Source organism: Pelodiscus sinensis, chromosome 3, assembly GCF_049634645.1.
Source record: "Pelodiscus sinensis isolate JC-2024 chromosome 3, ASM4963464v1, whole genome shotgun sequence".
NCBI lineage: Eukaryota > Metazoa > Chordata > Testudines > Trionychidae > Pelodiscus > Pelodiscus sinensis.
The window spans coordinates 59,919,067-59,945,673 of record NC_134713.1 but is presented as its reverse complement, the minus strand read 5'-3'; the positions used below and the strand labels follow the sequence as shown (position 1 = coordinate 59,945,673).

The following is a 26,607-nucleotide window of genomic DNA, read 5'->3' as shown; positions in this document are numbered from 1 at the left end:
CGCTGTGGGCGTCCTCTGCGGCTTTGCTCCGCGTCTCCCTGGTCTGCTGGGGGGGGGGGTGCAGCTAGTGCCCCCCACCCCCCAGCAGACCAGGCTTTTCTGCCCACGACGCCTGGGGTAGAGCAGCTGGGGCGCTGCTGGGTTGGTCCCGCAGCGCCGCTCCTTGGCGCTACTGGACCAACCCGGCAGCACCCCAGCTGCTCTGCCCCAGGCATCCTGATTCAGCCGCTGCTGGTCAGTTTCAGCAGCGGCTGAATCAGGACGCCTGGGGCAGAGCAGCTGGGGTGCTGCTGGGTTGCTCCAGTAGCGCCAAGGAGCGGCACTACTGGAGCAACCCAGCAGCACCCAAGCTGCTCTGCCCCAGGCGTCCCCAAGTCAGCCGCTGCTGAAACTGACCAGCGGCTGACTACAGTAAGCCTGAGGCAGAGTTGCTCTGCCCCCGGCTTCCTGGAATCAGCCGCTGATCAGTTTCAGCAGCAGCTGACTTGGAGACGCCTGGGGTTCTTAAGTTGAATCTGTATGTAAGTCAGAACTGGCGTCCAGATTCAGCCGCTGTTGAAACTGATCAGTTTCAACTTAAGAACAAACCTACAGTCCCTATCTTGTACGTAACCTGGGGACTGCCTGTACTGTCAAGTGAGGGTTTGAGTTTGGGTTTTTTTTCCTCCATAGGTTTTTCTTCATGGCTGTTGATACTTAACAAAGCCCTTAATACACAAGGATTCATTCATTCCCAGTAGAAATGCTACTCTAAATTGAAACCTGGCAGCTATTTAATCGTACATGGAATAATTTGGAGCAGCTTAAGAAGGCCATAGCCAATTGAAATTGCAGGGAAAGTTTTGGGTAGGCAAATACAATTGTTAGGATTTTGCTAAGTCATTTCCTTGTTCTTGCTCTGTTTAATAGTAGCCTAAAATGTTAAATGTGGACTGATTCTTGTTCATTTTTTTAGAAAATAAATAAATTTACTAAATTTAAATAAATAATCTTCTTATTAATAAATTATTAATGAATCACTTGGCACACTCAAATATGATACTTTTTCCCCCTTACTCTCTGAGATACTAATCCAGGTTTTATATGATACTAGTGCTTGTAGGAAAAATAAACAAGTAAAACAGTTCTGAGCTGTACTGCTCATGCTGTTTTCACAGTAACAGTGATGCTAGCAACTCTTATTGGAAAAACATAAAACCTGAATTCTGGTCCTGAAAAGTAGATAAAGAAAAATTATCTACAAGTATTTTTTTTTAAATTCCTTGCTCCCTTAAAAAAATCTGTCCTATTAAATCAAATAACTTAGAATGTAGACTTAATCATGCTTATGAAAATTGTAATTGTTTTGGCTATTTGGCCTTCTTCTGAGGAGGAGTGCACTTCATTTGTAATAAGTGGTGCTGGAAAGATTTGGGATAATCTTCTGCAGATAGTTGTATCTTACCTTTAGTTGACTCTTGTCCTAATCTTGTCCTAATCTCTGTCATCAAATATTTAACACTGTTGATTTAATGTTGGATATAATATTCTTTGCTTGTTGGTCCTCTGAACTACTGATGCACTATTCTGTGGTGTTTTTTTGTTTTGTTTCTGTGTTGAGACTCTCCATTGATTCAAAATTTAACATAATTATTTGTGGAATTTCAAATAACTTAATTATGTGACCAATACATTTTTATTTTCTCCTGGATCACTCTCCAGGCTGTCTGTGGCTTCATGTTGTTCAATGAGGATCTTTGAAAATATGGCTGATAAACCTCTCTATGCTTTCCTTCATGCTGCTATCTCAGGTTTTTGGCAATGGTGTGTGGCCATGTGCATTCCTAATTTTATAATATACCATTTTATTTTGTGTCCTTGGCGTAAACTAAGATAACGGTGGATTTCAATGGGTTCTTGATAGGGGTATTTGATACATGTCCTCTTATATTGTACAGTATAGAGCAACTGGTTTAACCTTGTTTTATCTTTTATGAATAAATTCATGTAACGCATTTCTTCTGTTAAAGTAATTAGAAACTAGATTTTAATGCTTCCGTGTTCAGTGGTACTTGCCTCTTTCCTTTAAAGAAAGGCAGAAAATCTGAGAAGGAATAATATTTTTTTCTTCTATATAACAATGTGAAACCAATGTTACTTTTTTAAAAAAAAGTTATTGTAGGAGACTTGCTGAACACTCAGAAAAACCTTTCTTAAGTTGCATTCTTTACTGTCACAGAGTAAATGCATTTTCAGCTCTATTTTTATAGAGTAGTAGCTAGTGACTAGTTAAATTAATCACGAATGTCTATTCCTTATGGGTATCCTGGGGATATATTCTATTAGTAGTATCTGTTTTTCCTATTTAATGGTGATACTTAGAATGTGGCTAAATATTAGTTATAGAATTTGCCTTGTTTAAAAAAATTTCTGTGTAGTAGCTCTTCCCTCCCTTGTATCTCTGCCTCCCAAAACAATTCTACTTCAATATACTGTGAAGTGTGGGTAAGTTCTGGTCCCACTGAAGTCAGAGGGACTTGTATCAACTCCTAGGATTTGACCTATGCACTTTTAGTACACATATTTAGCAGCAAATAAAATTCATAAATTCCAAAGCCAAATGGGATCAGAGGGATAATCTAGTCTACCTTCTTGTATTCCACATGCCATAGAACGTCCCCAAAATAATTCCAGTTTGAACTAGAGCATGTATTTAAAAAGAAAAAAAAAATCCAGTCTTGATATTTAAAATTGCTAGTGGTGGAGGAATCTATCATGGCTTTTCTTAAATTGTTCCAGTTGTTAATTACCATAACTATAAAAAAATTACTCTGTGTTTCCAGTCTGAATTTGTCTAGTTTCAACTTCTAGGTATTGGATCTTGTTACACTTTTGTCTGCCCAACTGAAGATCCCATTATTAAATATTTGTTCCCTGAATAGGACTCTGTCACCCCTCCACTGTCTCTTCGTTAAGCTAAGTAGATTTAGCTTCTTGAATTTATTGCTATAAAATATATTTTCTAATTTTTTTTATCACTCTCCCGGCTCTTTGTGGAATCTTTTCCAATTTATCAACATCTTTCTTCAGTTGCTGACATCAGAACTCAACACAGTATTTGAGCAGTGATTGCGCTAGTGCCACATATAGAAGTAAAATAACCTCCCTCTCCTACTCAGGATTCCACTGTTTATGCATAGATGGATCTCATTAGTTGTTTTGGCCATATCATTGCACTAGGAGTTCATGTTGATCTGATTAGCCACCATGACACCCAAATCGTTTCCAAAAGCACTGCTTCTCAGAAGAGAGACACCACCACCACCACCACCCCTATATTGAATATAGTATGGCCTATATTCTCGGTTCCTAGATGTCTACATTTACCTTTGGTCCTATTAAAATGCATACCATTGCTTGATTCCCAGCTTATCGAGAGATCCAGGTACCTCTGTATTAGGGTACGTCTACACAGCCTTCAGCAGCTAATCTCACAGCCTACGTCAACAGACATTAGCTTGTGGGGCTAAAGATTTCACAGTTAAACTAACGTTGTAGATACTGACTATAACACTCTCACTGGCTGTTCTTCAGTGTCAGAAACATGTGCCACGGTACATTTAGCTCTTTTATGGGCTAAAGTTCGCCCTTTTGCACAGTTGAGTAAAAGGTTTGAGTAGGGGAATAGAAATATGAAGAGAGATGAATAAAGATGAGATTGTTTAACTTTAGACAGGAGAAGAATAAGCTGGGACATGACAGTAAATATGTGAATTAAAGAGAGGTAGATCAGGAGCGTTTATTATTGTCTCATAATGCAAGAAAAGGGGGACATTCAATTAAATGTAAATGTGGCAAATTGAAACCCAGTAAAAGGGAATGCTTTTTCATACAACACATAATTCACTGTGGAACTCCTTGCCACTAGACGTAACTGAATCCCGCAATTTAGCAAAATTCAGAAAGGGAGTAGACATTTTTATGGATAGCTCTTCCTGTCCTTGGTTTACTAATTTAATACTTAAAATAAATTTTGGAAGCATTATTAAATCCCATGCTTCAGGGCTTAAGCCTGACTAAAGGAATTAGAAGACTTAAAATGGGGGCAGATTATTCCACATCTGCCATCTTGAACCTTCCTCTGAAAAATCTGGAGCTGGCCACTGCTAGAGGCAGGATACTGAATTATATGGACTATCGGCCTGATCCAGTGTAGTTTGTTCCTAGCATTTAGTTAAATATACTCACCAAAGAGAGAGAGCATAAAATACTGACACAGGCGTTCATGACCCTTTTACCTCAAACAAATCCTCCTTAAATCTTTGTCTTGTTATCCACAGTGTAGTTTATACGCTTCTAAAGCTAATGGAAAACAAGATTAAACTAAGGGCTAGAGGGACTTAATTGGTGACTAGACCTTTTACTGGCCTCTGCACAGGAGTGAATATTAGCCTTTAGCACAGAAGTTTTCAAATGTGGGTCACAGGCTCACCCAGATAAGCCACTGGCAGGCCGCAAGACACTTTATCTAATGTCCATAGGCATGGAGCGTCACAGATCCCATTGGGTGTGGTTCACCATTTCGAGCTGTAGGAAGCAGTGGCCTGGCCCATGCTGCTTCCACAGGTCCCCATTCTTGGCAACATAAATACAAATTGCCCGTGTTTCATAGCACCAACAGGTCCCATTGAAGTCAATAGGTACTCAGCAATTTGAAATTTGAGCGTCATATTTGGTGCTCAAATACAGATTTGGAAGCTTAGTTTTAGGCTTCTAGGGTTGAAAATCTTCACCATGGTCACTAGCTTCTGTCATTTTCATTTGCTTTCTTTATGTATTAAGTTATGGAAATGTACCTAAACATTTTTTGATATTATCCCCACTTTCCATCTAAGGACCTGACCCAACTGAAGTTAATGTCAAAATTCCCATTGGCTACAGAACAGGTACAAATGAGTGAACTAGTCAGTAGGATATATTGTGGAGAGAGAGTTATTACTGGATCTCTGAACATTTCTCATTAACACCACTAGATACGAAAAAATTGCTTGGAGCTAGTCTCTGAGAGCTGGGCATTCTAAAAAATGAACTAGGAACTGTAGTTGCTGAATAAGACCATTTTTTCCCCATCACTTTTTTGACTAGTTCAAACAGTGGTGGTGATTTAATGTATTCAGTTTGTTGGGGGAGAAAAAGATTCTTACAGTTCAGTACTTGCTTACATTTTGCAGTTATTGGTATATTGTAATATTCTACACTTGAGTAAGTATCGATTTTGAATATAAGGAATGTAATTACACTGAATAAATGGTCCTCATAAGGAGAAAATACTCTAGTTCATTTCATTAATGCTTTATGTTTCTAGCGGCTAACTAATTTAATTTCACTTCATGTGTTAAAAATCTGTGTGTTATTTTTTTGAAAACAGTTTTTTTTTTAATTATTGGAAAGTGGTAGTTCACCCTGAGCATTAAAATTCTTACCACTGTAAAATGCATGGGGCATGTGCCTGCATGTGTGTCTATAAAATATATTTTGGATTTTAGAGAAGTAATAACACAAATCAATAAAAAAATTAACAAGGGATATTTGGGATGATCTCTTCTAAGATTTAAGCCAGAGATAGCTAATGAGAAAAATTAATTATAGAGAATTAAAAGTGATGTGTCTGGCAGCTTCTACATCCTTTAGTTTGCAATGCAAGTAGTCCTATTCATTTTAGTGAGACTGCTCACTCATATTAGTGTTTGTAGCATCAGGCCACAGATGTGTGTCCTTCTGGGGATGTATATAAAATACTGTGCTTTTTGAATTGAGATGAACAAGTAGATGGTACACAAGCAGTACAAATTGGCAAGCATTTGAGATGAGGTGTTCAATAAGGACAAATGCAAAGTACTCCACTTAGGGAGGAACAGTCAATTTCACACATGCAGAATGGGAAGTGACTGTCTAGGAAGGAATACCGCAGAAAGAGATCTAGGGGTCATAGTGGACCACAAGCTAAATATGAGTCAACAGCATGACACTGTGCAAAAACAGCAAACATGATTCTGGAATGCATTTACAGGAGTGTTGTGAGCAAGACATGAGAAGTGATTCTCCTTATCTACTCTGTGCTGATTAGGCTTCAGCTGGAGTATTGTGTCCAATTCTGGGCACCACATTTCAGGAAAGATGTGGTGAAATTGGAGACGGTCCAGAGAAGAGCAACAAAAATTATTAAAAAGCTAGAAAAATGTGATCTGTGAAGTAAGACTGAAAGAATTCGGGGGTTTTAGTTTGGAAAAGAGAAGACTGAGAGGGACATGATAGCAGCTTTCAAGTATCTAAAAGGAGGAGGGAGAAAATTATTCTCCAATATAATTGTAGAATGTTTCCTTGTTACCCTTTATATCTCTGGCAAGATTGAGCTCATTTTGTGCCTTCACCTTTCTAATTTTGCCCCTCCATACTTGTGTTATTTGGTTATATTCATCCTTTGTAATTTGGCCTCGTTTCCACTTTTTATATGGTTTCTTTTTGATTTTTAGATAATTTACAATCTCCAAGTTAAGCCAAGATGGTTTCTTCCCATACTTTCTATCTTTTCTACTCAGTGGAATAGTTTGCTCTTGAGTCCTTAATAATGTCCCTTTAACAAACTGCCAACTATCTTTAATGGTTTTTCCCCTTAGTCTTGCTCCCCATGGGACCTTACCTATCAGCTCTCTTACTTTACTAAATTAGTCTGCTTGCTGAAATCCATTGTCTTTATTTTGCTGTTTTCTCTTCTACCATTCCTTAGAATCATGAACTCTATGATTTCATGATCATTTTCACCTAAGCTGCCTTCCACTTTCAGATTTTCAGCTAGTTCCTCCCCATTTGCTTTCATTCTACTACTGGTGGCAGCATCACCTTGAGAGCTAGGCAGCTGGAGAGCAGTGGCTGCTGGCTAGAAGCTCAGCTCTGAAGGCAGAGATGCTACCAGCAGCAGCACAGAAGTAAAGATGGGCTGGTATGGTGTTTCCATCTTTCTGCACTGCTGCTGGTGGGACACTGCCTTCAGAGATGGGCACGCAACCAGCAGCCACCACTCTCAGATCACTCCCTGAAAGCAGTGCAGAAGTAAGGGTGGCAATACCACAACCTTCCTACAATATCCTTTACAACCCTCTTCTGCCCTTTTTGGGTCAGGATCCTCAGCTTGAGAGATTGTGATGAAATCTGTATAATATAGAGTAAAAATACACAAAAGACCATATTTTGCAGTCCATGACACTTTTTCATGGCAATGAATTTGGTAGGGCCCTATTCATTGCTAATCTGAAAGGGACCACCTCTAAGTATGAACAGTGTCCCCTAAGAGTTGGTCTGGAACTACAAATGTTCTTTATGTATAAGTCCGAGCTGTTAAGCACTACAGTAATGCAAATTCTAGTAATAAACTACTGAATAAATAGTAAAGACTTTGAGTAATTGTGGGTTGGGCTGGATTTGAACTTGTAGCCCAGAGGCCACAGACTTTACAGAGCCAACTACCCTAGAGCCTTTCTGTCCCTGAATGATGTATATACTTTTAACTGCAAAATCACTTTAATGGCTTTATTATCTGTTTTGTTTTGTAATGCGTTTCATGTTTGAAGCAGGGTGCCTGGAGTGCCTTGAAAGTCCACATGCAAGTCTATTTTGTGTGATAAATGAGTACAACTTGTCACAAAATGCATTTTATTTTCACTCAGATTCTTTTTCAAAATGTTATGGTGACCTATTTCTGTGGATATGAAAAATGATTTCCCCATTCCTTTGTGACATTATGGGCCCAGTAAACTGTTCCAAAGTCTCTTGGTATAGGTGGCATTACTAGGATGAGCATTAATTATTTTCAGGCTATGATGCATCACCTCTGTGGTGTCTAAATTTGTCTTCCAAGTGTGCATCATCCCTAGCTAATTATAGGTGGTCTTGAGGGAACAGATTCTCTAAGTTAAACAGACTATTGTTGTGCAGGATACTCTCAGGATTTATTTGAAATATAGTCAAATCAGATAGGGAAACAGTTGACTATGCTCTAGCTGATTTGTTCCTAATTCCTATTGTGTTTAGGGTCACTGCAACCATCCAGCAATACCCCTGAAATGCCATCATCCCAAATTTCTCTCTTCAAGCATATGAATGTCCTGGTTCACTCCCATTTCCACAATTGTACAGCTAAGTGATTAGATTCCTTTTCTCTTAAGAAAACCCAAAGAACTTTATCGCTTTTGCTCAAATTCTCAACCAGATTAGGAAGGGAGGATGCTTTCACAACCAGATTAAGAAGGGAAGATGCTGTAAAAAATTCTTCTGTTCTTTCTGCCTAATTCATGTCTTTTTTCCATACTATACACTACAATTTTTACAAACAGATTTTTACTCTCAGACAATTTTAGATGTTGTGGCAACATCAGTCAGCCAAACCAGAGAGAGAATGAATTTTTGCTTTTCTCTGGTTGTCTTTTTTTTCCTAATTTGCTCATCTGAACATCTTAATAGTGCATTTGTAAATCTATAAAATGAGAGGCATAATCTGAGTGCAGGATTGAGAACTAGGAAATCCTGACAAAGGCCTCACAATGACTCATGGAAAATCAAGCTATCATTATTAATTTACTATTACTTGCTTTTAGTATGGGCAATAGTTATGTTGAAAAATAATGGTGTATTCCGCTCTGCAAAGAGAGCACGTGCTAAATTAACTGAGACAGCAAGTGGCAACAGAAGTAACTGCACACCATAAAGAGATAAAAAAGAAAAGCTGAGGAGGAGGAGCTTGGGAGGGGAATCCTGTTTGTGAGCCCCTGTCTGAAGAGGGAGATGTAGTAATAATGATTTATTTTTATTGTCATGGAGCCCAAAGATGCGGTGGGGAAGAATTAGGGCTCCATTGAAACCACTTAGGCCCCAATACAAGTTGTTCATTATGTCTAGGGCCCTTCCAAATTCACGATCCATTTTGGTCAATTTCATGGTCATAGGATTTAAAAATGGCAAATTTCATTTTTTCAGATATTTAAACCTGACATTGCATGGTGCTGTAATTGTAAAGGAGTTGTGTGTGGGCAGAGGTGGGGGGGTGGGGGTTATTGCCTGGGGGTTTCAGTATTGCTGAGCTCAGCCCCTCCCCCTGCAGACAGGGGCTGCTGCCGGGAACCAGCCTCTGTCTGCAGCCAGCCTAGGCCACTGCAGACAGAGACTGCTTCGTGGCAGCCTCTCTTCCCTCCCCTGTTTGCAGAATGCTCGGACCCCCCATGTACAGGGGATGCTGTTGCCCATGGGTGGCGAGTTATATGGGCTCGTGGTGCCCATGCTCCAGCAATATTCAGATCTGGGGGCCCTGCTCCACCAATAGTTGGAGCTGGGTCTCTCCCCTGGCCCTGCCTGGAGCGAGCTCCGGCCCCCACCTGCCAGCCCCCCGCGCATCCTCCCATCCTGGCCCCAGAGTGTCCTTCTCGTCCCTGTCCCGTCCCTGCCGTGCACAGCTTTCAGTCCGGCTCCCCCTTGCCATCTCATGCTGCCGGCTGCTGCTGCCATGTGCAACGTTTACAGGTGAGCAGGGAGATGCCTGGGTGTGACATGACGTCACGGCCCGGGACTTTAAAACTGCTCAGCGCGGCATTGCACCGCACAGCCAAGCTTCGGGTTCGGAGTCTGGGGACTTCTGGGGCCCGAGCGCAGACTCCGGCCCCGCAAAGTGGAAGGCAGAAGGAAAGGTAAGGGCAGGAGGAGGGGGAGGAAGGAGCTTATGCAGAGGGGGAAGAGGAAAATGAGGGAGGGGGAGGAAGGGGCTTGTGTGGAGAGGGAGCGGGAAAATGGAGGAGGAGGAAGAAGGGGTTTGTGGGCAGGGGTCAGGGGGCATGGCTAATGGGGCACCACCAAAAAGTATACAAACCTGCCGCCCCTGCTGCTGCCTCTTTATCAGGGGCAGCAGCGTGGGGTGGCAGGCAGTCTGGTGGGGAGCTGGTTTTTAAACTGGCTCCTCTCACAGACCAGCTCCCACCTGGCACCCCGAGCTACTGCCTCTAATACAGAGACAGCAGTGCCGTGTGGCAGGGGGCTCCCCAGGAGTGGGACTGGGAACACACTGGCTTCTGGCTCCACCCCTGACTGGGGACTGTCGAATAGTTAAGTAACCAATAAGAATTCATTCAGTTAGTCAACTATTCAGTTACCCGATATCTAACATCCTTAATGTAGGCATGGCCTTAGTCTTATACAGGTGATCACAGTGAATTGCAGGAGTAATTGTAGCCTATATCCTTGGTCTGGAAGGAGAGGAACATGGATTCCTACTTCAATATAGGTTATGGTTTTGTGGTCTGAGACCACAAAAGAGCTCTGTAGGATGTATTTTTTGTCCCAGAGTCCCCACAGTAAATCCATGAGTTGAATTTGCAAAATCCTTCCTCGTTGTACCCATTTCTTTTAAAAAGACTGAACCATGTCTAATGTTTGTTCAGAGTTTCCATTATTTTCTCCTTTGCATGTTTAAATGCCATTAAGACCAGAGTTAAATACCACAGCAAAAGCACAGCTGCTGTCTTTCCTCTCTTTGAAATAGCCCTCATAAAGGAAATAAGTTTCTGCTTTGGTATCCATCCCGTGGGATAACTAAAACAGAAGGTTCACAAGAATGCAAAGCTCAAGATTCTTGGCTTAGAACTGCTGGGACTCAGCAGAGCCTTAGCAAAATGTGTCTTTTCAGACTGCCCACATATGTGTGCCCTCGGGCAAACTTTTTTCCTACTGCAGTTTAAATCATTTGTTGTAGAAAATAAGTGCTGCTTAAGGTAGCGTGATTAGCTGAGGGTTGCAGTTCATAACAGTAATTGCCACAGGGTAAAGCAAGCAGCATCTGGTTTTGACAAGAAAAATCCTAAATTCTGTTGATTTTATTATTGTTATTGTTGTTTAGTTATTTTACTATATTATTCTGGTTGGATTTAGATCAGTTATTATAATGAAGCATTATCATCAAGTTCCATCTATATCCATGGTTTGTATTTAAGGCTAACTCAGGTAAATACCATTGCTATATTTGTGCCTGTCTACCTAACACATGCTACAAGGAATAATGGCTGTTAAAGAAAGAAAATGGAAACAAGCTGGAAATGAGAAAAAATAATATGGTTAGGGTTTGTAGCCATTTAAATTTGGATTTAAAAAAATTCACTTTTCATCTTCCCCTAAAATATTTACATTTTTAAGCTAATATGGACTTTTGTTGTCTTGATATAAAATAAAAGCCAGTAGAGACTGACATTTTGTCAATCCTTTTGGCTGCTCTTCTTGCGCTTTCTTCTAAAGCAGGGCTACTCAACATGCGGCCTGTGCATGCGGCCCGCAGTCCATTTGTTCGTGGCTCACGGTGCAGTTTGAGTTTACACAGGACTCAACATGCAGCCCACAGGTGGGAGCCAAAACAAAAAAGTAGTCAATATAATGGTCTTCTGTTGATATGTGTTTTAGTAGGTAAATTCCTGGACTGTCATTTCTCATTAAAAGTGCTGTCATATGGGTGGAAATCGAGTAAATATTACATTTTATTAATATCAGCAGAACTGACTTAAATGGGGCCTGTGTGGTGTATAGTCTTGCCTTAGTCATATTCATGCCTGTCAGTGTGAAAGAAGCTATTTGCATACATTTGCAAATATATGTGTATGTATATGCAACCACACTTAAGTTGCTTCTTCCAGGTTCTGTGAGTAACATTGTGGCCCCTGGGGCTTCCAAAATTGAGTAGCCCTGATCTAAAGGATGGTCATGCTTTGCCATACTGCTCTTAAATTAGAAAAAAGCACCTGGAATTTCAAAGGGACTGGTCTCTGTTTCACATTTACCTCTGTTACACCACAAGAACAAACAGCCTAGTGCAACTCAGTCCTCATGAGAAAGTAACAATTAAGAGGAATAAAATGAAAGCACATATGTTAGTTATAGACTGATTGATTTCATGCAATTTTAAAGGGACACTATCAGGCTAAAAATAATACTTAAAAAAATTCTTGCTGAAATTACAATTGAATTCTGTTTTTTTTTCCATTGGGTTGCTTGTTTACATTTTACGCATCTCCCAATTTGGATAATGGAAATAACTAGTCCCTCTGGATCATATTGTCTCTCTCATAGTTTATCCCTGCCCAGGGAACAGGAATCCACACAAGTTTGTGCTTGTGGAGTTCCCTTCATATCTTTCTGGTTGGTATGTGGTGTTTTCCTTCCCCACCCTTCTCACAGCAGCAGCAGAGATTTTGGCTGCTTAGGCAGCAGCTCTTTGGAAGTCCTGTTTTTTCCATTGCTCTGCCTTGCCTTGCAGTGCCTTCCTTGGGCCTCCACGACAGCCTGGTTCTGACAAAAATACACTTGTTGTTATGCGTTCCCCCCAGAAGCTGCTGAATTGCCTACAGTGTAACTAACAGATGGACTCATGTAAATTAATACTTTTAGGTTCAGTGTTAACTTATTAAATTCCCATGAGGCTGGTGGATGTAGGAGCTCACAAAGGGTTTCCTTCCCTCCAGCATCTGGAGCAATCATTTATCAGCATTGCAAGCTAATTGTAGTTGCAATGGAGCAACAATTGCTTTATTACTGGTAGTGGTGAAGGAAATAAATAGTATTACATATTTGTATGTGTGGAGGTACTGGGTGAGTATCATGAAAGATTGAAAGGAGTGCTGCCCAATCTTTTCATTCTCTGCTTACATTGTTTGAAAAGACAGGGTGTGGAACATCTGGACTTGGGTGAGGAAATATATGCCACGACACAATTATTCATGGAGATCTTGCCTGGACAATATGCAGCTAGTTTGTTCCTCCAACTTCTTGCTGGTCTGCCTTGATTTTATGCCAGTGCATACTGAGCACAAATGTTGTGATGAATCAGATAGAATTAAGTCCATGCCTAAACACACAAGTTGTTCAGCTTTAACTTTACAGAGGTAGTTAAATGTGAGAGACCTTAAGTACATTTTCACCTGGAAAATGATAATGAATGTGGGTTATATTGGGCAGGCCATCTATACAAATACACCAGTGTATTTTTCTGGAATGAAAACTACAGATATTGGAAATCTTGTGTCCCTAACCTTTAAAACCATACACTCCCCTTTATGCAGCATTCGCTCACTTTGGAATGAGTAAAAAGTAGGAGCAATTTGAAAGTTTGTGATTGCCATTTATATACTGAAACTTAGCTTTTGACACCTTCATTGTTTTTCTGTGATGAAATAAGCATGTGGCTTAATCTCTGCTTCCTAAAACTGATTGCCTCAAAGACAGAACAGCTTGTCCTTTTCTTAGCAAAAAGGAGAAATCTCTAAAACTCTATTTTCTTTATCTCCCTCAATTCAGACACCTACTTTACCTCTAGTGCTTGTAACTTTGGCATCATCTTTGACCCTTAAGTTTTCTCTTTCTCCTGTATCTACTGTCAGCTTCATAGAATTGCCTGTGTAGTCGGAACACAAATCTTGTGGGTTTTTTTTATACATTTCAAATACATCTAGCTTGAGCCTTGTCTCTGCTCATCTCACACTAGACATCCTCTCTGTTCTATACAAAAACATAATATTGTGTAAAGAGATTTCTTTCCAGCAGCTTCTGCTTTCCGGAACAGCCTGCTTTTTTCTCTCTTGACTCCTTACATCTCCATTGCTCTTCAAACTTTTCCGATAAAAAAACATTTTTATTCTTCACTCAGTCCTCATAATTTTGTTGTTGTTGTTGTTGTTGTTAAACCTGTGACTAAATGCTTAATTTATTCATTATAGAATGCGTTTACACCATTGGTTTCTGGTATTCTTAATAGACCCTCTCTTGTATTCTTTAACTAACACTATGAACATTTTTGCATAAGAACATAAGAATGTCCATACTGGGTCAGACCAAAGGTCCATCTGCCGACAGTGGCCAATACCAGGTGTCCCAGAGGGAGTGAATCAAACAGGTAATGATCAAGCCATCTCTCTTCTGCCATCCATCTCCACCCTCTGACAAACAGAGGCTAGGGACACCATTCCTTACCCATACTGGCTAATAGCCATTTATGGACCTAACCTCCATGAATTTATCTAGTTCTCTTTTAAACCCTGTTATAGTCCTAGCCTTCACAATCTCCTCAGCACGGAGTTCCACAGATTGGCTATGTGCTGTGTGAAGAAGAACTGCCTTTTATTTATTTTAAACTTGCTGCCCATTAGTTTCATTTGGGGCCCCTAGTTCTTATATTATGGGAACAAGTAAGTAACTTTTCCTTATTCACTTTCTCCACACCACTCATGATTTTATATACTGCTAAGAGATGTGTCTGTCCGATCCACATGCTCCTCTGCACCAATCGGCTTTCCCCCATCTCTTAGTTTAAAAACTGCTCTGCGACCTTTTTAATGTTAAGTGCCAGCAGTCTGGATCCACTTTGGTTTAGGTGGAACCCATTCTTCCTCTATAGGCTCCCCCTATCCCAAAAGTTTCCCTAGTTCCTTATAAAGCTTAAATCCCTCCTCCCTGCACCTTCGTCTCATCTACACATTGAGACTCTGAAGCTCTGCCTGCCTACCTGACCATGCGCGTGGAACTGGAAGCATTTCTGAGAATGTCACCATAGAGGTCCTGGATTTCAGTCTCTTTTTCCTAGCAGCCTAAATTTGGCCTCCAGGACGTCTCTGCTACCCTTCCCTATGTCATTGGTACCTACATGTACCATGACCACCAGCTCCTCCCCAGCACTACACATAAGTTGATCTAGATGGCTCGAGAGATCCGCAACCTTCACACCAGGCAGGCAAGTCACCATACGATTCTCCCGGTCATTGCAAACCAGCTATCTACATTTCTAATGATCAAATCTCCTATTACTAACAACTGCCTTTTCTTACTTACTGGAATTCCCTCCCCAGAGAGGTAACCTCAGTGCTAGAGGATACCCCAACATCTGGAAGGAGGGTCCCAACTATGGGAAGATTTCCCTCTGTTCCCATTGACTGCTCTCCTTCCCTGAGCCTTTCATCCTCCTTAACAGCACAGAGGCTGTCTGACTGGAGGTGAGACAATTCTACAGTGTCCCAGAAAGCCTCATCTACGCACCTCTCTGCCTCTCTCAGCTCCTCCAGTTCAGCCGCCCTAGCCTCCAAAGCCCATACGTGGTCTCTGAGGGCCAGGAGCTCCTTGCATCGAATGCACACATACGTCATCCACCCATAGGGCAGGTAATCATACATGCTACACTGAGTGCAATAAACAGGATAGCCCCTACTGTGCTGCTGGGCTTCTTCCTGCCTTCTCTCCTACAGCTACCTAGGTTATTGATAGAGGTTTTAGTTAAATCAGGAAGTTTTGATTAAAACCTTTAAACTAAACTATAAAGAATGGCAAGTGTATCTTGGCCCCTTACCACTCCCCTTTCACACTCACTGTTTTATTAAGCCCTAGCCTTCCTGATAGCCCTGCCCCCTGACTAAAGCTCAGCCAATTAACAGAGGCTTCTAAATTTCAAACCTTTAGAAGCTCAAAGCTTCAAACTGTAGGCCAAAGCACACGCTCCTTCAAACAAACAAAACAAACAGAAAACACAAACTCAGCACACAGCAAGTAACCCCCAAACACACAAACTCACACTACAGACAGACACTTACCTCAAGGGTCCCGTATTTGCTCCTCCTTTACCTGGATAACTCCCTCTCAAAATTCCCTGTTTGCTGCTCCAGCTCACAAAGCTCCCTGGTCGCTGAAGTGTTTGTTTGAAAAACACTGTGCAAAACAAAATGTTATCAGGAAGTTTCAAGAAGGTCTAAAATTAAATGGCATGGACCTACATTTCTTCCTGAGCAAACCAGTATTATAGTCACATTCTATCTTTAGTCTCTGAGACTTATTTTGCGCTGTTGTTTACTCACTTGGCAATCTGTTTTGATTTGTTTGCTTTCTCCCTTATAATCACTTAATTAACTACAAAAGATAGATTTTAACTTGTTTTTGGTTCTATCTGAATCAGTGAATTTGGAATGAAGTCTCTGAAAATGGTAGGGGAAAGGCTGTTGCCTTTATATATTCCTGTCTGCAATGGGGAACGAAGACTTTGTGATAGGGATGTTAAGTCATATGTAATTGAATAGTCATTAAACCACATCAAATTTTAGCATTTACATGACCATTCTATAGTCCCCAAGGGCAGGGGAGGCAGACAGCTCCAGCCCCACTCACAAGGAGTCCCCCACCATCCAGCACTGCTGCCTCTGTATTATTCGAACTACCTACTCCGTGCCGCTTGTAGCCAGGGGCACAGAGTCCGAACTACTGGGGATTTAAAAATGGCGGCGCCCGGCAAGATGCAAATGAAGCCCGGGATATTTAAATCCCGGGCTTCATTTGCAACTTCGAATGACTACATTAACCACCCTAGTTCGAACTAGGATGGTAGTGTAGACATACCCATAGATAGTAGCATGGGGTGGCAGGTGGGAGTCAGTCTGTGAAGAGAGCTGGTTTAAAAATTGGCTCCCTGCACAGACCAGCTCCCACCTGCTGCCTTGCACTGCTGCCTCTAATACAGAGGCAGCAGTGCAGGGCGGCAGCAGCCCTTTTGGGAGGCAGCAAGGAGAAGGCAGGCAGCTCCCCACATGTATCAGTTCTCGCCTGTCCTTTCCCTCCCCTTCGTTTCTGCCTCTCACAGAAAGGCAGCAGCACTGACAGGAGGCAGGTAGCTCCACAGGAGCCAATAAATGTGCAGAGTCAGCTTCCCATGTGTACTGGTTCTCTTAGTATTCTGTGTCTTCTCTAGCAAACTTTTGAGTGCTCTGGAGTATTCCTTTGGCCATCTGATCAGAAAGAAATGTCTTACTCTGTCCAGCTTTATTTTTTGTCTATTCATTTGATATAGTTTCTGTTTTATTTGCAATACATTTCCTGCTGGTGGTTCATATTTAGTACATTCTTTACAAACAGTATCAGACAGTCTGTACTTAAAGATCAGCGTGACCTCCACACATATGTAGTCTCATAGTTTACAAACCCAAGATGATATTGAGCTTTATTAGGTCAGTAATTGCTTGTGTAGTTGATCCATTGGAGTTGCAAGGGAGATGGAGGAAAAAGGTCAGCATGTGTCTAATGACTTTTCATCTTACTGTGTTTTTATGAGGCATCAATTCTGTTTCCTATCTGTTTTCAGCAATATGTTAAATGCCCTGTTGCTTTTTTCATCTTTCCATTGAGGCTTTAATGCATTTTCTGAATTACCATTTTTATAGGCAAAGTATTAAGGGTCCCCAGGTTAATAGTAAGCTTTTTGCTTACTGTAGGAGGTCCACTTGGCTTATACTTTGTTCCAAATTGTTTAACTTCACATTCTAATTGTGTTCTAGTATAGGCTCCCCATTCTAAGGAAGGGCGAAAAGAACTTAGGAGAAAGCCACTACATGAAGATGACCCAATGGATGGGTCCATTTATTCCCACAAATTCTTGGGCTCTTTGTATTTGGCAGGTCACACTCCCTGGCCCATCTGTATTGCCATCAGTCCTGTGCATAAAAGGGAAGAAGGTGGATTGATTAGCATGCAGTGTTTATCATGTAGTTTTACTCCTTCTAGGGGTGGGCTGGTTGGTTGGTTGGTTTGTTTTGAAAAAAAAAAAGATGATGTAGAGCATTCCTGGTGAGGGTCACAGCTTAGAATGCCACTTTCAGGACAGATTGATTAAAAAATAAGGCAGACGACTCACCCCAAAACTGGTGGTTATTCCAACATCAGAGTTCACCAAGCCTATGTGAGTTCCTGTATTACCATGCTGGGTAAGAAGAAGCCATAATACAGGTTCCCTTAACAGACCCTATCACAACCCAGACTTCTGATCTTTATGCTTATAGGTTACTGAAAACCAGATTAATCAAATATAAGGTTCTTCTAATCCCAAGAATCAGCCACTCTTACTCCCGAGGTCATATACTTAGATCTTTCCAGATTTCCACTCTTGTAGCCAGCCCTTTAGTGACTAAAAATTAAAGGTTTATAATTACAAGAAGAAAAGAAGAAAGTTATTATTTGTTTAAAGGAAACATATTTTAATTGTTTCAGAGTTTGCAGGTCAGGATAATAGCAGTGATGTTAATTCTGCTAGTTTATAGTAAGTCTCTCTGGTTCACCCAAATAGATTGGGGATCATCAGTCCATTGTCCAAAGCTTCCTTCTGTTAGAAATTATGTCCAGAGATACGGGGCAAGACAAAGATGTCATGTCACAGTCTCTTTTTATACTTTCAGCCAAAGCGTATGGAAAGTTATTGACAAAAGATGGAGACTTAGATCACATGTCCTTACATACCTTGCTGAATCATGGGGTGGCCATTGCCTCAGTGCTTTCTGAAACTTCTTCAAAAGGGGCTGACTGAGCGAGCTGATTGTCCTCAAGCAGGCTGGTTAGTCTAGACCACTGTTTCTCAAATTGGCTGCAGAGCCAGTAAGTAAACAAACCAGAGTGGCCCGGTAGCAGCTTTCTCAGAGTGGGTCCATGGACCACTTTGAGAAACATTGGTCTTGATGCATACCAAAAACAACATGTTTGTGATGCAAACCCATAGCCAACTTCATATACAAAGATGATATGTGGATTTAAACAAGATGATAATGCTTAACAATCTATATGTTTTCCATTGATACCTTGTTTACATGGTGACATACTTAGTACAAGATTTATTGCAATTTTGTAACGGTGGCTGTGTGAGTGTAGGTGTAGTTATCTTTTTAAACAGCATCACAGATATATCTTGAACTATTTCCGAGTCACTGAAATCTGAATGAGTTTTTCCATTATCTTTGAGATGAGGATTTCATTCATAGCAGAGAGACAACGTTCTTAAAACAAGCTAATGTTTCAGGCAAGATGAATAGTACATCAGGTATTAAAAAGTCTTCTTAAATTAGACAAGATGAACACCTTTTACTTGTATCATTTAGAAACAAACTGTATTTCCTATGCAAGGAGAAACGTGTATACATAGGCTTCCCTCACAGAAATACAGACCAGAGAATCTTGCTAATTTGAGTCCTTTATTTTTTTTCTCTCCATACTAAGGCTAACCATTTTGTTTTGCTTTTTTCTCTTTTCTAGGTTGCCTTTTTGAAGATGTAAAGAACCCACATCCATTATTTGAAGATTACCTTGAGAGGAGTTTTCACTTAACATACAGAAATGTAAGGATCACTTCTATTGGGATGACTTTCCAGAAAAAACCACACAGGGTGCAAAACCTCAAAATATTTTAGCTTTAATATTTGTTGGATTTTTTGTTTTGAAAGAGCAAAGCCAATGACAGAGAAATTCATTCAGATTAGGGAGGTTAAAAAATGGGTAATTGAGTAACCTTGTAACTGCTGAAAATGTCAGTGGTTACACAGTTACACATACGAGGTGACAGCCAGCTGCCTTAGTTCAGACAGGCACACATTATAAGACTGGAGTTCTGAGAGTGACTTATGTCTGAAGGCGGGCGTGACCATAATCATGATGTCTTCATCACCAAGGGAGAAGGAGTCAATAATCTTGATGGAGCAGTGGTTGATAGTAAATTGTGTATTTTATGTAGAAAATGGAAGAACTTGTAGCTAGGAGAGGATATAAAATATTTAGTGTAGTGAATCCTAACTAAGAAACATATGCAACTTTTATTACACTAGTCATTGTTTTGAATTGGCAGAGGTTATCAGGTGACTGGAACTGTAAAATGTAAACTGTTGTTTTCCACCAACCTTATGTATGTAGTATATACATTTTTCCCATCTGATATCCGACTCGGTAATCAAGAGAGAAGGTACTATTTGCATATCTGTATCCTATGTAAAACTGAATGAAATTGATAATGCATTGGCTAAAGTTAACAACAAAAAGTTTTTGTGATTGTTTAAAATAAATGATCTTGCAACTATAAAAACGGTGCTTGTGTCTACAGGGTTTATGGAAGTTTCTGGATTGGCAGCCCTGGAGGCAGAAATCCTCTGTTTGCAAAGCTAATCCATCTTAGGTTGTGACTGCATAAACTTCCCCACTGCATAAACTTCCCTTCCTCTATCTTCTTAAGTGCCTCAATTCTGACTTGGCGGGACCATATCTAGAAATAGTTCAGTCCTTGTGGCCCATTCAGTGCTTTCTCTTACGAGACTGTCAACAAGAGTTGACAGGTGAGTTAGTGCTGAGTGGAGTTGGTGGCAGCTTCTGTGTTTTAGACACTTATCTACTTGTAATTGGACTGATAACTACCAAATGCATTCTGCGTGGAACAAATAACCTTGCACGGTTTCCAATTTTGGAGTGGACCTCTCATTCTTCAGTTGTCAGTAATCATTTTGGTCTCTGTTGCGCAGAAAGAGTATCAGAGAGAACTTGTATACAGTATATGTGTGGGCAGTAGAGAGAAAGATGAGCTGTTTTTCTCTGCATAAGCACTAGTGCTGCCATAGTTCAGCAGCAACCCTGTTGTCTGCCCAAGTTAAAGATATAGCTGAGAATATTCATATTGCTGAGCCCTTTTTTACTATATGTCTGAGCCCTCTATTAACATACATTCGGAACCCCGCCCATTTTGTAACCTTAATGTAATCTGTTTTCTTAGATGGCCTCAAGTTTGCCACAGAGTACCCTAGGGTCAAAAACTGAGCATGATTCAAAAAGGGAGTCACATGTTTTTAAGGATAACCACACAGTTCAGAGTTATAGAAGCTTATGCTATCATACATATTGGTTTGAGTAATTAAACCCGATGATTTAGATGATAAACTAATATGGATTAGGAGGAGACCAAATGTTAGCACATGTTTCTCTAATTTGTTTGTGTCTTCCTCTGAAGTATCTGGTCCACACCACTTTTCGAGACAGAACATTGGACTACCTGGACCATGGGTCTAATCCAGCCTGACAGTTTGTACATCCCAAAGCTGCTTGGGAGAAGCATTTCTACTTAAAATAGTAGAAGAAATTCTGTTTATATAGGCTGACTTTTTTCAATAATTCACTTCAAGTAATTAAAAAGAGAGACAAGGTAAGTGTGGTAATATCTTTTTTTGGCCCAACTTCTGTTGGTGCATGAGAAGAGCTTTTGAGCTTAACCTACCCACCTTGTCTTTCTTTAATATCCTGGGACCAACACAGCAGCAGCTACACTGCAAACAATTAAGAAATAAGAAAGCTGTGAGCTTGTCAAAGGACAACTCTCTAAGACTACATCTACACAGTGGAGCTATTTCACGATGCCTGTGATATCCCGAAGTAGCTATTTCGTGTCTTAAGAGCAAGCCTGTTATATCGAAATATATATATTCCGACATCCCTGTAAATCTCATTGCACGAGAGATAAAGGACGTTTCTAAATAAACTATTTCGAAATAACATCAAAATAAGCTATGCAGTTTGCACAGTGCAAATTGCGTAGCTTATTTCAATGTAAGGGTGCTGTGTAGATGCACCATAAGAGGAGCAGGTTTAGAGAGAGATTATAGTTGCAAAGAGCTTCTTTTAAATCCCTGGGATTCCAGAAGTCACACTTCCTTTATATATTCTGTCATGTCCAATACTGTTCTGATGGGTACTGTAAGATGCTAAACATCTCCTGTGAAATATGGGATATCTGTGGGGGTTAAGATCATTCATCAACTATTCTAGGCCTCATTCTACTTTTCCTCAGTATTTTAGATTGAGTATTCATTTAAAGGCAGAAGTTGCCATGTTGCATTTTCCACCTATGTATTTTGGAGCTCTATTGCATACTTCCATGATAATTTGTCAATATAACAATGGCTAGTCATTTTGATTTTTCTGTTACGAATAAAATACATTTTCCACTTCAGTTTTTGTTTTGCTCTGTTGTATCCTGGTTTCTGCTTTGTAGAATATGATTAGGCCAGTCAAGGAGGGAAAACATTGAAGTGACAGATTGCAATTGTAAAGCCACTTTCATCCTATTTAAATCCCCCGTTGTGATTTTGCATCAATAGAGCAATCTGCTTCAGGGTGTATTTATGCTTTGTATGTTTTTAAATTTGTCACGTCAGTTTCTCCTACATGATATGCTATTAGGGACATAAATAGTTAATATACTTCTAATGGCAAATGAGGTCCTGAGATGGCAGGTGCAGGCAAATCATTCACTTGATTTATCAGAAATTCAGAAGAAAAAATATGCATGAACAGGGCAATATAAATAAATATAAATCAAACCCCATTTGGCAAGTTCATCACTCTGAGCACCTTGCAGAATATCACAATAAAATGTCATGCGTGGGGTCAGCGTTATAGGATTCCTGGGCACGTATGTGGGAGAGAAGACTGCAGACGTAGTATTAGGTCAAATGCAGGAATTTATCTTTTTGTGTCTGGTATTTTTTCCCATAAAGGTTGAACCTCTCTAGTCTGGCTGTCTCTCATCGGGCAACATCCACGGTCCAGTCTGATTTTAGTTAATCATATAGCCACTTATTATGGGCGTGGCTAAGTTTCCTGCAGTCCCATAAAGTTTGTTTATAGCCACCAGTCCTGGCTTTCAGTGTTCTGTGCTGTTACTTAGCTCTAATTTACCCCTAAATGTGTTCTAAGAAGCTAGCAAGCAGTGGAAGTGTTGGTAATGCTACTAGACAATATTGACCTCCCGTGGTCCAGCAAATTCTCTGGCTCAGTACTCCTCAGATCGCAAGGATGCCCGACGAATGAGGTTCAACCTGTATCTTGAAGGTGAGAGTTGTGACCTGCCAAAGATAAGCAGTTCTGGTTCTGTTAGGGGTATCTGTGACGGTCCGACCCCGGCCCGCACTCGGGGGGGGACGGGGACCTGTGGCTATGAGCCCCCCGGAAAACCCGGGAGGCACGCCCCTGCGGAGTCCACGCTGGGATGCTACATTCCCAGTGCAAGGCAGGAGCAGGCGGCGTTTCCCGGCCACGCTGGCAAACACGAGCATGCCAGGGGCGGGGAAAGCCGGAACGCAGCCCCGCCTCCTACGCCGCAACATAGGAGGGCCGGCAACGCCGGGGGCAGGGCGGACGCTGGAGATGTGAGCCCCGGTGGGCCATTTAAAGCTGGGACTGGGGCCAGAGCAGGGGGGAAGACACCAAGAGGGTGATCCCTCCGCCCCGACTGAGGAGCAAGACACGAATGCCGGAGGAGAACATAAGAACATAACAACGGCCGTACTGGGTCAGACCAAAGGTCCATCTAGCCCAGTATCCTGTCTACCGACAGTGGCCAGCACCAGGTGCCCCAGAGAGGGTGGACCGAAGACAATGATCAAGTGATTTGTCTCCTGCCATCCTTCTCCAGCCTCTGACAGACAGAGGCCAAGGACACCATTTTATCCCCTGGCTAATAGCCTTTTATGGACCTAACCTCCATGAAATTATCTAGCTTCTCTTTAAACTCTATTATAGTTCTAGCCTTCACAGCCTCCTCTGGCAACGAGTTCCACAGGCTGACTACATGCTGTGTGAAGAAGAACTTTCTTTTATTAGTTTTAAACCTGCTCCCCATTAATTTCATTTGGTGTCCTCTAGTTCTTCTATTTAGGGAACTAATAAATAACTTTTCTTTATCGGCCCTCTCCACACCACTCATGATTTTATAGACCTCTATCATATCCCCCCTTAGTCTCCTCTTTTCTAAACTGAAAAGTCCCAGGAGGTCGCAGGCAGGCTGACACCGGCCACCGCTGGGGAGGTAAGGGCCGAGAGGCCGCGGTCCCGCCAGACCGGGGTAGGGGAGGCTAGGAAGCAGCCTGGGGCAGGGCTGTACTGGCGCCCGTGGGCTGATGCGTTACGAGGTGGGACCCCGTCAGCCGGGTGAGGGCTAAAGACCCAAACCCTTAGGGCCCCAGGCTGGGACCCGGTGGAGAGGGAGGGCCCAGGTCCCCCTAGCCACCCATTCCCCCTCCCTCACTTCCTTGGTTCTGCTGAGCGATACGCACTGGAACCTAAACGTACGTGGGCTTGCAGGGCCATAACCCCGACATGGGGGGGTTACGCGCTCGCGCCCGAACTAGAACCCATCACACCGCCACAGACGGAATAGCTTAAAGACGGCAGGCTCGCAGGGCCGTAACCCCGACATGGGGGGGTTACGCGCTCGCGCCCGAACTAGAACCCATCACACGGCCACAGACGGAATAGCTTAAAGACGGCAGGCTCGCAGGGCCGTAACCCCGACATGGGGGGGTTACGCGCTCGCGCCCGAACTAGAACCCATCACACGGCCACAGACGGAATAGCTTAAAGACGGCAGGCTCGCAGGGCCGTAAGCCCGGCGTGGGAGGGTTATGCGCTCGCACCTGAACTAAAAGCCGTCACAGTATCTTTCCTGCAGTTTTTAAGTTACTCGTACAAATACCTGGAAAATGTCAGTAATGTATAAACGTATTAGAAGTCGTCTTGGGTTTATTTGCTAGTATTCATAAGACGGCGAGAAAAGTCAGTAATAGCCCTTTAAAAGGGTTTATTGTGATGACTCATGATGCATTATTCAGCCAATCATATTTTTATAGAGAAATTGTCTTTTTTTTCTTGTAAATCTTTCAGCATTTTTTCATCTCTTTATATCAGTACAGGTGTACCAATGAGTCCAGTTTTTGCCTTTTAAAAACTTATTTATTGTAATGCTGTATAAGAATATGGCAATCTTCATGCAAGCAAGTTATTTTTGCACACTAATTCTTGTCACAACGTCTTTGTGATCATTCATAATTATGTGTAAATCTAGTGTCATTTTTTAAATTCCTCATTCATATGGAAACAGAAATGTTATTTGTTTTTCAAGTTTATAAAGGATATCTATCAGAAGAACTCCTACACCATGTGGAAAAAAATATTTTTTGTTCAATACCTACAAATTCTTAGTTACAAGATTTAAAATGCCTTTTTAATTCTGGTTTAAAATAAGTAAGAGTGTTTCCTCAGATAAGCATTTTGGGGTTAAACACTCAAGCATTTTGGGGTTAAACACTGCAATAAAACACCTGTGGCTGGCCTGTCAGCTGTCAAAGGCTGTGGAGCTATTAAAGTTCAATGCAGCCCTCCAGAGGCTGATCTTCTAGCGTTCATTTTACTAATGTAGACTCTTAAATCGAACACGGAGAGCAGACTCCACCGGCATCCTGGACTCCTCATTCTACAAGGAGTAAGAGAAGCCAGCTCCTGTTGGCCTCCTGTAATGTAGACACTGGTGTCTTGGCTTAAGGGAAGTTGAATCCAGCTACGCATTTTGCATAGCAGGATGGTGTACCTTAAGCCAGCCTGCATGGTCTAGTGTAGACCAGGCCCAGGTGTCTACACGTCATTGGAATGTTCTGCAGCAGCATGGACTATCCACATATGTTTTATTGCAGTGTAGACATACCTTAACATGCTTCTGACAGTTACCGTTTCCATATTGCTCTGTCTTTCAACCTTTAATTTATTCCATTATTTAAGAACATCTATGTATTGTTTTGCTTTTAAAGACTCCCCCACACCCACCCCAATCATCTTTGGACCACTGTAGGTAGCAGAGAGCATTTGAAATACTGCCATAACAAGTTTGCCTGATCTTTTATTTTTCTTCATATAGGCTTTCTTGCAATGATTGCATTATGGTTGTACAAAACTACAAAATCTACAATGGGGGCAAATAATGGAATATCCTGCTAGGCCTTTTGTACTCTTGGAAATTACATGAGATTAAAACACAAGTTTGTAAATACAAGGCTAAACTCATTGTGGACAGTGACTGTCATTGTTAGTAACCAGGTGACCTGATATTAACATAATTAAGCAATGGACTTAAACTGCAGCAAGGGAGGTTTAGATTGGACATTAGGAAAAACTTGCTGTCAGGGTGATTAAACACTGGAATAAATTGCCTAAGGAGGTTGTAGAATCTCCCTCTCCGGAGATATTTAAGGGCAGGTTAGATAGCCTTTTTATGAGGATGGTAGATGGTGCGCCCTGCCATGAGGGCAGGGGACTGGACTCAATGACCTCTTGAGGTCCCTTCCATTTCTAGTATTCTATGATTCTTTGATAACTGTGCTTTTCCGTCCTGAATGTCATTGCGTGTTCAATACCACATTAGGTAAAAGGTATTCACACACATTCTAACACAATTAGATTTTCTGATGCAGAAGAGACCCTGTTGATTGTGTGGCTCAGTATATTAAATTCTACATAGTTTTTGCTTCCACTTCCTACTTAGAATAAATCTAGATATAACCAGTGTATGAAGTGTGAGTGTGAGAGCATGGATTGAATTAGTTTTAATTTAATTGTAAAAAGGCCACTTTGTCTTTTTGTATGATGATACAGCTTAGGATTTCTCTGGCTTTTCCAAACATTAACGTATGATCTGGCAGAGCTGCAAAATAGTATCCAAATCCTTTGAATGCAGAACCTATCCTTTAAAAATGTGTCAAGATGTATGTTCTCTTTTAAAACTATTACAAGCACTACAGAGGTCTTGATCCTGCTGTGAATAGCGAGTTGGGATCACAAGATTGCTTCACACTAGCATAAGTGTGGATGGAGATTAAATACCAGCACAAGTGAAGATAAGCAGTAGGGAGCAAAGCCTCAGCTCCTGTAAAATTGCCATACCTCCTTTTATTTCAG

General features: G+C 41.4%; 1 protein-coding gene across 3 annotated transcripts in view; it reads left to right on the top strand.

The window, feature by feature from the left end:
• UBE3D (ubiquitin protein ligase E3D) overlaps positions 1 to 21,832 on the top strand; it is a 105,936-nt gene extending 84,104 nt beyond the window's left edge. The window contains exon 11 of one of the 3 annotated variants that reach the window (XM_075923814.1): positions 19,105 to 21,832. In XM_075923814.1, coding sequence (XP_075779929.1) covers positions 19,105 to 19,259 — 155 coding nt within the window. In that variant the 3' untranslated portion in view covers positions 19,260 to 21,832. The remainder of the gene's footprint in view (positions 1 to 19,104) is intronic. The other 2 variants (XM_006115896.4, XM_014569944.2) reach the window with 2 other exon arrangements.
• The last annotated feature ends 4,775 nt before the right edge of the window (positions 21,833 to 26,607 follow it).